The sequence below is a fragment of the Marmota marmota genome, unplaced genomic scaffold, assembly GCF_001458135.2.
Source record: "Marmota marmota marmota unplaced genomic scaffold, marMar, whole genome shotgun sequence".
NCBI classification, from domain to species: Eukaryota; Metazoa; Chordata; class Mammalia; order Rodentia; family Sciuridae; genus Marmota; species Marmota marmota.
This window is the reverse complement of record NW_025999853.1, coordinates 1368583-1379412: the sequence shown is the minus strand read 5'-3', so window position 1 is coordinate 1379412 and position 10830 is coordinate 1368583. Positions and strand designations below refer to the sequence as shown.

The window sequence follows — 10830 nt, the reverse complement described above, 5'->3', positions numbered from 1 at the left end:
CCCCGAGCGCCCGCTACCTCCCGATCTCGCCCGGGAGCCACCTACCTGCCAGTGAGGGAGGTCCTCGGCCACCACCCCCCGGCAGGCGAGGACACGGGCGGGGGTTGAGCTGCATGGCACAGACCAGGGGCAGGCAGCGGCCCCGGACGGAGCCAGGTGGGCAGGGCTGGGGTCATGCGCTGGGGGAAGGAGGGTTGCGAGCAGGGGGCCGGGTTCCCGCTTGGGGCCTTGGTGTCCCCCTTAAAGGCATGAGAAACCCGGGGTGCTCCTGCCCATTCTTTGGGTCTGAGGTCCCGGCAGGGGCTGCGGGGGCGGAGGCCACTCACCCAAAGGAGTAGACGGAGCTGGCGTTGTAGTAGGCGCCCAGCTGGGTGCTGGTGATGAGCTCCGCGAGCTGTGGGGAGACACAGCCTGGGCACCCCTTCTCCTCCCAGCCCTGCTTCCTGGGGGCCTCCGGGAGGGACTTTGCTGTGATCACACAGCGGCCAGGGCCCTGCCCGGGCACCACCTCACCATGCTCCACCTGCTGCCCTCCCCACGCCCGGCTGTCACCCCACCTGCACGGAGGGACCCTCTGCCCCTCTGCAAGCCACCCCTCCACACTGAAAAGCCCCCCTCGGCTCCTGGGCCCTCCCACCAGGGATGATGGGACATGGTGTGAGCAGCCTGGGGACTGTCCCCACCAGGCCAAGGACGCTGGGACTCCCTCGTCCCGTCCAGCTGTCCTGGCTGAGGCAGGAGCCGTGAGAGCCACCGACCCTGGGAAGAGGCCCAGTCGGGGTCCAGTCCTCGGGCATTTGACCCGGGAGCCACTAACTCGCCCGTCTGCAGCGGGTCCCTCACAGGCCGGGGCTGTGCCCTGAGTGGTCCGCCAGCCGGCCAGGCCCCGCCGCCCGCGCCCACAGCCCCCGCGGCCCTCCCTACCATCCTCTGGGCTCTGGCGGTCTCACTGCGGAAGACGCTGGACTCCCTGCGGGCGAGGTCCTGGGAGAAGTGGCGATTGAGCACGCGGAAGCTGCCCGAGTACACCTGGCTGACCGTCACCTCCGCCCGGTACCCTGCCCGGGGAAGCCAGCAGCGTGACCTCGGAGGCCTGTCCTCCCACCCCTGCCTTCCGGCCCTCCGCCCAGCCCCAGGGTCCTGGGCTCCGTCCGAGATGTCGTCAGCATCATCAGTGTGGCCTTTATCACTGTCCTCCAGAGCTTATCTGATGACAAACTAGCTCCCAGGTGCCAGGGAGGACAAGGCCCACAGACGGATGCTGTCCCAAAGGCTCCCCATGACAGGATGACCCAGGGACTGACCCTGGACAGCGAGAAGGCCAGGAAACCCTCGTGGGCAAGAGGTCAAGGTCATGTTTAGCGCCCCTGGGCATCCTCCGCGCACCAGCTGTCCTGGATTCCGCAGGTCTGTGCTAAGCCCCCACCTCCTGGGCCCTCGGGAAACCCAGACGGGCGCACCTCCCCTGACTGACAGCTCTGGGAAAGACAGACACGGCCCCAGGACCGCCCAGCAGGCAGGAGCTGCCCAAAACGGTGTCCCACCAATAAGCACATGGGCAACGTGACACAGGGCCACAGTGACCCTCTGGCTGAGCTGTGAGGACTGGGTAACGTGAACTGGGAAGAAGTACAGCGTGGCGGGGGTCGGGTCACAGCATGTGCAAAGGCCCTAAGGCAGAGGGTCCCGGTAAGGGCCAGGCCCAGAGCCCTTTTGGCTGAGCAATTGGGGGGAGATCAGCAGGAGGCTGCGCCGTCAGCGGGCAGGCTGGAGTCAGCCCACAAACAGAGGAAACCATGAAAGCCTTCAATCAAGGTGACGACAGCAAGTTTCCATTTTGCACAGACTGTTTTGACTGGTGTCGGGTGCGGTTCACAGCCCTGGTCTGTACTCCTGTTCATTGGCTCAACAAATATTTACTGAGAACCTACTAGAAACTGGCCTAAAGCACTTGTGAATATGTCACTATAACAATTAACAGGGCTGGGGATGTGGCTCAAGCGGTAGCGCGCTCGCTTGGTATCCGTGCGGCCCGGGTTCGATCCTCAGCACCACATACACACAAAGATGTTGTGTCCGCCGAAAATTAAACAATAAAAATAAATAAAAATTAAAAAAAAAAAAAAACAATTAACAAAACAATGAAGGACACATCCTGCCCCTAAGAAGGAGTCACCTGGCAATGAGGACAATGAGCCACCTAGAACACTCGGGGGCTGGTGTTGCAATGCAGAGACCAGGGGAGACGCTGGCAGGGTGGGCCAGGATGCACGTATGTGCCCAGAGCAGCCCAGAGAGGGGCCAGCAGGTGCAAAGGCCCCGAGGCAGGAGCTTCCCAGGGACTGAGGGCGGGGCAGGAGGTGAGCTGGGGAGAGGAGAGGCACCGAGGGCTTGCAAGCCCGGGAGGATTGGGTTTGGCTCTGAGTAGGGCGGGGGCCGAGGCGGGTAAAGCAGAGAAGTGAGGTGATTTGATTTGCCATCTGCAAGGGTCCCTCTGCTTTGCTGTTGGGAGGGGCTCTGTGGAGTGGCCGGCCAAGCAGGGAGACCCCAGAGGCCGCTCCGAGGGCCCAGGAGGAGGTCCTCCAGGTGAGGGCAGCTGGACCCCGCTGTGGCGGTGGAGAGTGGGACATGGGTTGGCTGGGGGCTTGTTTTGGGGCTTGCCCGGGGTTTCTGGGACATTGGTGCTGGGGGGGGGGCGAGGGGAGAGTCAGAACCTGGCAGGTGGATGTGGACCAGGTTGGGGGAATGTGTGCATTCTGCAGTGAGGGGCTGCGAGGCCCCTGGACCTCCAGGAGGAGGTGAGGACCCCCGTAAGAGTCAAGCCCAAAGGAGACCTGCACAGGCAAACGGGGGTCACTGTTAAGAAGGACATTTACGGTCAGGACAGGGGGTGAGAGTGGGAAAAGTGGGTGAGGGTGGGAGGAGAGGCCCCAGAGCAGAGGACCCAGAGAGGAGGGGGCTGAGGGGAAGGAACCGGGTCCAGAGGAGGGCATGAGCCTTGGGCACAGCAACGCACACTGAGGACCGAGACCTGGACCCTGGATTTAGCAACTCTTTAGACCCATTTCTGCACATAATAGGTGCTCAGTAAACGTTCCCGGAGTCCCTGCATAGGGGTATAAACCAGGGCACCGAGGCCACACTCTGTCAGGGACAGTGGTTGGAGCTGGGGAGGGTGGAGCCAGATAGAGGGGAGTGGAGCCCGGGACCCCGCAGCAGCCCCTCCCAGGACTTTGCCATAATGAGGTTGGAGGGAGTGGAGAAATGGGGTGGGGGCTCTGGTGGACCTCCTCTGGGGCCACTGTGTGGGCTCAGGGGCCCCTAGGAGAGCTGTCCTTGGACAGGGCAGGGAGGGTTGGCCTCTGGGTGCAGGGCCAGGAGGAGGCAGAGCACCTGCAGCCAGAGGGCCGCCGTCACCTGAGGGCCGCCGTCACCTGAGGGCTTCCCTTCTGGGGGTTTGTGCTCCCACCAAAGCAGCGGCCGGTGGGCAGTTGGGGCCGGTGTCTGGGGAGAGGGCGTGGGCTGCCCTGAGAGGGAGAGGCTGGGGAATGGGCTGGTGCTCTGAGAGCCAGGCGACCCGGGGGCAGCGGGGAGCCCGGGAGCCCTGGCTCTGGGTCGGCCCTTGGCTCCTCAGAGCTGGTCCTGCTCTGTGTCCCTGGCCACTGGCCACTTCCAGATGTCAGGGCACCACTGTGATCCACCTCCCTGGCTGGTGCCCTGTCTGTGGGGCCGCCGGTCCAGGGGGAGGAGCACCCCAACGGCTCCTGCACCCTAATCCCCGAGGGGGCGGCCCTCCCACTCCACCTCTCAGCCCTGGGTCCTCCCGGCCAGCACCAGGGGCTGGAGGAATGGGCTCCTCTGCAGAGAGGACGACTGGCAGGTGAGCTCCTGTCCCCAGCCCGGGACTCCGGTTTACCCCAAGGACTAATTACCCGCCGCCCCAGAGGCCTCCCAGCCCTGGGCTCTGTGGGGCGCTGGCTTCCTGCCCACCCTGAGGCTCCCTCCTGCTGCTCAGCTCTGAGCAGAATCTATGAGTCAGACCCAGGGACGCAGGGCCCCCGGGAGCTGGTTCCAGACCACCGTCACCCAGGCCTCGCCGAGCGGGGCCCAGGTATACCCATCTCCCCGACGGCTGCTCCAAAGTGGGCCCAGTTCCTCTCAATGGGCCTGAAATTCCACCCTGGGATGGAGCCACACCATGCGACCTCTGCGGACCGTGTCACGGTCACTCAGGCAGGCCAGGCGGACCCCTCTAGGGCTTCTGGGCCCCCCAGCTTCCGCTACCCTGGCACACGCTGCCTGCACTGTCCTGTCGGCTCCATAGCATGATCACCAGAGCTGTCCCCAGAAGCTGGCCCCTAGTCCCCACGAGGGAGGCGCCCTCACTGAGTGGGTAGATGGGGGGACGCGTCTCCTGCGCGTCCCGGGGTCGCCCAGCGGCTCGACTGCCGCGACCCGGCTTCTTCCTGCCATCAAGAGCTGGAAGCTGATTCGATCCCCACCAGTTTCAGGGAAAGACCCGGAGGGTGCTCAGGGGCACCGTGTGGTGGTGGAGGGTGGAGAGCTGCACCCAGAGCAGGGCCCCAGGCTCCTGGGATGAGGATGGCGTCCCCAACCTGGCCTCTCTGCTGCCCCTCACTGCACCCACACGCTGGGGCCTGGAGACCCAGAGGTCACAGAACCATGGTCCCCTCCCTGAAGGACACCATGGCCGGGCTCAAGTGAGCAGGAGCACTAATTGGTGGCAGCCACCACGAGCCCCTCTGGGCCTCCTGCACTGGGAGTCCGGCCGGCTGCCAGGCTCCGGGCCACCCAGGAGGCCAGGGCAAGGGAAGGCGTGTTTACAGCCAGGACCGGGAGCTGGGGAGCCCCCCTCCCCGGCTGGTAGGAGGGGGCTGCAGACCCAGCCCCAGGACCAGCCAAGGGCCGGCCGGCAGGACCCCCGTGCAGGACTCAGGGGACCCAGAGAGAATTGCCCGCCCAAGGTCACACAGGGAGTGGCACTGCTGAGCCTGGAGCCCTGGTCTGTCCTGCGGTCTCCCCGGCCACCCCGCGTCCTCCCGGGTGTGCCGCCCACGGGGCCCACGCCGTTACCTAGGAAATACCAGAGCATCACCCCCACGGAGGCCAGCGCCACCAGGGCCAGCCACAGGGGCGCCAGGCGGAGGGAGTCCCGGACCTTCCTCTTGGAGTCCTCAGGGCCCTGGAATGTCCCCTCTGGCTCCGCGTCCTCACCGTCACCTCCATCGCCCTGGCCGCCCGCTGCCTGGGGGGCCTCGGCCACCGGCATCCTGAGGGGACAGAGCAGAGCTGGACACAGACTGGCATTCTCCAGGGAGCCCAGCAGGGCGGTGCCCCTGCCTCCTGAGCGGAAGGGAAACGACCCCAGGTTTCCCTGTGACCGTCACCCAAGGTGGGCGCTGGGCAGCTCGGGGGGAGGAAGGCGAGCCTCAGAGGACCAGTGGCACAGCTGGACTGGGCCTGGCCTAGCCACCCTTGCAACCCACCGCGTCCCGATGGTCGGAGGTGGAAGTGTCAGTGCCCCAGAGGGGAACCCACGCGCTCCCTGCCTCCTGGTCCTGCGGCAGAGCTCCCCGAAACCCCCGTGCAGTGGGGTCCCCGGAGCCCGAGCCAGCGCTGTGCTGGACGGGGACCCACCTCCTCCAGGGAGCACCATCTCTGTCCCCTCACTCCCAGCCTCGGGGCCGAGGAAGGGAACAAAAGCTAGAACCCATCGAGTGTCCACAGGAGACATCTCCCGTCACCTCACTTAATCCTGGGGTCACCTTGGATATGGGACCGTGGTCCCGGTGTGCTCTCCCCCCACCAGGCCCACTCTGCATGGGCCTCTCACATAGGTTTCTCATTTAAACCTCCAAATGACACTCAATATTCTGCACCCATTGTACAGATAAGGAAACTGACACCCAGTGTCACCCGTCAACAATTCACTCCAGGGTTTTCTCATTGTGATTTGAATATCTGACATTTGGGGAAAAAAAGCCCAGAGAGGCTGAGCCCATGGCCCAAAGTCACACAGCAGGCAAGCAGGGGTTGAGCCCAGGTGTCCACCGCTCCGCTCCTTTCCCTACTCTGTAAATGAGCTGTTAATCAACGAATCATGATCAACAATGGTGTGTCGCCCCTCGGTGCCCCAGGCTGCGGCTCTATCTATCTTCAGATGCTCCAAAGCCAAGTGCTGACTGTTTGGCTTCCCAGGCAGGTTTTCCTGTGGTCCAGCGAAGACCCTTGGCCGTCTATCAGTGCCAGACCCTGGAGTGTGGGTCTCCTCTTAGGGCCCCATAAATGCCACTGTGACTTTCAAATGCACCCTCAGAATCAGCGTTGGCAGAGGCTGCGTGGACTCACCCACGTTCCCGTCACCTCCCGCCGGTCAGCAGCGGCCTCCTGGAGAGGCCCAGAGGTCTCCCTGCCGCTCAGCCTGTCCTCCAGCGCATCCTGCACCTTGTCACCAGACAAGGTGACAATCACTCGCCTGCTCAGACCCTTGCGTGGCCCCCAACCTCCTACAATCCACCCCCTCGCCGGGACGTCCAGGGCCTGCTGGGCCTGGTTCCTGCCCTCCTCTCTCACGGCCCAAACGCCCACCGTATGCGTCACCTCTCGGGCCGTGGAGTCTGGCTTAGTGCCACCACTCCCTGTGCTGGACCTTGGGGAGCCCTTCCTGGGTCACCCACTGGCCATGTCCCAGGGCTCCGGGGCCCTGGCTCCCTCGGGCACCCCCTCCCTGGGCAGCCCTGGATCAGACCAACAGCCTGTGAGGCTTGGGCCGGCCCTGTCCCTGGGAAGGAAAGCAGGGACAGGTGGGGGTGGCCCTGCTTCCCCCCATAGCTCCTCAGAGAGAAAGGCAGGGCCTAGGTCACGGTCACCGCGGTCACCGCGGGGGAACCCACACAGGGCCTGCCTCCGAGTGGAGGATAGACAGAAGGAAGAATGGACGGAGCAGCCCAGCGCCGGGCGCGCCCCTGCTCCTCGCTGCGCCAGGAACAGGCGGGGGCAGCTCCGAGCCAGGCCTGGGGACAGGCTGGTCTGCGCAGCCCTCGATTCAGTCCTGGTCACTTGGGTTTTACTGAGCACCTGCTTGGAGCCAGACTGTGCTGGGCACCAGGGGCTCATGGTGAACAGGGAGACCCCATCCCCACGCTCCAGGGGTGACGGCCAGTTGGGAGGGTGACCACGCAGTCCCCCACTGTCACACAGCAACACCCTGCAGTTCCCAGGGGCCACCCACCAGCAGAGTCCGTGGCTCACCTTTCCAAATGCCCCCAGAACCCTCCCCTGACACCTCATGGACCGTCCAAACCACTAGGCTTGGACCATGTCACCCTGGTCACCTCATCTGTCACTATGACTCCTACAGCAGCCAGTTACCTGACCACAAATTCACACAAACCGCCAAAGTGTCTTCCCCACACACCCAAGCTCACGAGCCTCACGTCCCCCACCCGCCCAGAGCACGTTCTGCGGGGGCCCTGCCTGTCCTCCCTCCTCTTCCCACAGCAGCGGCCGCAGCCACCCCGGCCCCAGGCCTGGCCCCCGCCATCTCCTCTCCCCTCAGCTTGCCCGGGCCGCGACTCTCCCTCCTCAGGTCTTTGCTCAAGGCCACCTCTCCAGGGCCACCGTCCCTGCCCACTCCCTTCTCTCACTGAATCTTACAGCACTTGAGACCTGAATCGCGGGTGGGCTCTGTGTCCCGTGTCCCATCCCGGCTGCAGGCTTCGTAAGAGCAGGGCTTTGGTCCAGCTGCACGGCCCGTCCCATGCAGGACTGGGCAGGGAGCGGACACTCAATGTGGGTGTTTGGTTTTGCTCTGCAGCCCTGGGGACAGCACCCAGGGCCTCGTGCATGCTAGGCAGACGCCCCATCACTAAGCCATGCCCCAAACCCTTTTTTGTTTTAGTCTTGCTAAGTTGCTGAGGCTGGCCTCAAACTTGCAATCCTCCTACCTCAGCCTCCCACGTCATGCGCCAACACACCCAGCCTCAGTTGTTTTTGAAGGAGTGAAGGTGGGATCCCAGTTCCCTCCCACACAGCCCCCAGGTGCCGTGAGGCCAGCCCACTCCTCCCTCCTCCTTGTTCCCTGCCACCTTCCCATCCCCATGACATCAGCCTTATCTTGTTTATGAATTGTATTAGTGGACGAGGAGGGGCAAGCCCTGGGCAGGACCAGGGGTGGCTCTGCTGCTGAGCTGCCCTCTCCCTCCACCTTCCGCCTGCGCCCCCGCCTGCTGACCCGGCCGCCTCTCCTCCTGGCCGCTCCCCCAGGTATCACAAGAGGGGAACCGCCTCTTCCCTGCACAGTCACCCGATGGGCACCTCTTTCCCCTGACACTGGAAGGAGGGACCGGATCCTGGTTGCCATGGCAACCTTCTCCCTGCCGGAGCACCTGGACCCCACCCTGGCTCCGCTCCTCACTCTCTCCTCCCTCCTGACCAGGAGAAGACCCACTGTCTGCCCACTGGACACCGTGCCCACTGGGGTGGGGCAGCGCCTCCCCCAGCAGGCGGGGCTGACCTGGATCGACCCCCACCTGCGAGCCAACTGCACACCAGCAGTGTGTCACCCGGCACACTCTATTCCAGCTCTGTGGTCTGCTGTCGCTACTTGATGGCTGGGGACACCAAGGCACAGGAGTGGACTCACCAGCCAGGGCAGCACAGAGAAGGGCCCAGCGGGCGCTCTGCCCTGCCTCCAGGAGGCGTGGTCGGGGCCACGGGGCCTGGAGGAAACCCCTGCATGCAGGGCACAGACTGCCACGCTGCCACGCGTCAGCCACCCACACCCACACGGGCACAGTGGAGGCACGCGGGCCACACCTGTCCACGGCACGCAGACTGAGACGCGCAGCCTGGCCTCTCGCACGCAGCGGCTGAGGCCAGCTTGGAGCCGTGCAGGGCCTGGACTGTGCTCAGCCACAGGGGCAGCAGGGCTCTGGATATGGGTGACACTCAGGAAAGCCCCAGGGCAGCCGGACGTGGAGGGGGCAGCGTGCGCAGACGGCAGGGTGGGGAGAGTGGGCACCCGAGAAGTCAGGCCTCTCCCTGCCCCTGCCCACCTGGTCCGGGCCAGCCAGCCCTGGGGCCTGCACGGCCCTGAGGCTTCCGCCCGCCGGGCTCACTTCCCGGGCTGCCCAGCTCCGAGCACCCCTGGCCTCTGCTCGCAGGTCACCCGCCGCAGCCTGGAGGCCCTGCAGGCCCAGCCTCGGAGCAGAGCCGTGGCTCCAGCCCGGGGAAGCGGGTCGTGGCTCTCGGGGGGCACCTGCTCCCCAGGCCATTCATGAATCCTGGCTCCCAGCCCGAGGCCCCTTACCTTCAGGCGGGGCAGGTGGGTGCTGGGCCCACACTCAGGCCGCAGGCTCCTCTGTTTGTCCAGGCCAAGGTCTCTCCTCCCCTTCCTGGCCAGCCTGGGGTGGATCAATGGCCCCGAGCCATGGCTGGGGTGCCTGGCCCTTGTCCCCTGTGGCCTGTGGCCCCAGGCTCCATAGGGCTCCTGCTGGTGTGGGACAGCGCTGTGACTGCGCACAGGTGATCAGGCAGCAGGCTGGAGACACACCGCCCGCCCCGCCGCCCAGGCCCGCCCCCAGGCGCCCGGAGGCTGGCAGGCAGGTGCAGGAGACGGAGCTCTCCCCGGGGACCGTTGCCTGGTGACACTCCTCCCTGACTGCAGCCCTGTCCCCAAGAGCAAGAATGGGGGTGGGGGCTGAGGACTGGGGGCTGTGCAGAGACCCAGGCAGGGAGGCACAGGTGTTCATACCAGTCCACTCACCTGGACAGTGAGACCAGAGAAGCCACCGGCCAAACAGAAAAGGAGGCCGGTCCCGCGGCCCCGGGCACAGGGAGGAGGAAGGGAGGGGTGGGCTGGATGCCCTCTCCGCCAAGCTGGGCTTTCTGTGAATCAATACATTATTTAGGGAGCCCTGCTGTCCGTGATGGTGGCCACATGTGGCTCTGGAGTGCCTGGGATGTGGCCAGTGTGAACTGAGATGGGCTCACAGAGAAGATGGGCACCAGATTTGCAAGACACAGAACAAAGAAGGCGACGCCCCACCCTTGAGTCTCTGTCCACCACATCTTGAAATCACATTCTCACTCTCGGGAGAAATCAAATTTATTATTGAATCAGTGTCACCTGCCTTCCTGCATTGTGTCCTTCTGTTCCGATCGGAGGAGGCCCCAGGCGGAGGAGGCACAGGGCACCTCAGACGGCAGAAGGCACAGCGCCTCCTCCTGGCTGCACGCGACCTGAGTCACACCGGTGCCGAGTCACAGGCGCACGCGGGGTCACGGCATCCCATCCGTTCAGCTGTCCTTCCTACCCCTGTGCCCCCTGCCCTCCCTCCACTCCCCTCTGTCTGATCCAAAGGACCTGTGCTTTTAAATGTGACTTCAGGGGACACTTAAATGCCAGGTGCCGCTCACTCGCGATTCCAGGGAACGGGGCACCGCAGAGCTGAGCGTCCCTTGAGTGGACACCAGGGCTCCGGCTGTGCACAAGGACTTTCGGGTGTGTCCAAGCATGTGGCGTCCCCACCTGGGACCCACATGCTGTGGACACATGGGCTCAGGGTGCGTGTGCAGCGCGGGGTGTGCGTGTGGGTGGTGTGTAGGCTGTGGGGTGCACAATGAGTGTGCAAGGCACATGGATTAAGGTGGATCTGGGGTGCGGAGTGAGGGGCGAGGGCAAGGGGCACGTGTGTGAGTGTGGAGCTCGCGTGGCTGTGGGGAGCGTGAGGCGGGAGTGTGAGGTGGGCGTGTGAGGTGGGCGTGTGAGGTGGGTGTGGCCGGCGGACACAGGATGGGGAGGGCACC

The 10830-nt window shown here is 64.8% G+C and overlaps 1 protein-coding gene across 1 annotated transcript in view; it reads right to left on the bottom strand.

Annotated features, from left to right (window-relative positions):
* Positions 1 to 9555, bottom strand: part of Tmprss6 (transmembrane serine protease 6) — a 56344-nt gene extending 46789 nt beyond the window's left edge. The window contains exons 1-5 of the mRNA XM_048807989.1: positions 9332 to 9555; positions 5095 to 5291; positions 925 to 1058; positions 327 to 394; positions 46 to 109 (exon numbers count right to left, since the gene is read on the bottom strand). Of these exons, the coding sequence (XP_048663946.1) occupies positions 46 to 109; positions 327 to 394; positions 925 to 1058; positions 5095 to 5290 (462 nt within the window). The 5' untranslated portion in view covers position 5291; positions 9332 to 9555. The remainder of the gene's footprint in view (positions 1 to 45; positions 110 to 326; positions 395 to 924; positions 1059 to 5094; positions 5292 to 9331) is intronic.
* Between the last annotated feature and the right edge of the window lie 1275 nt (positions 9556 to 10830).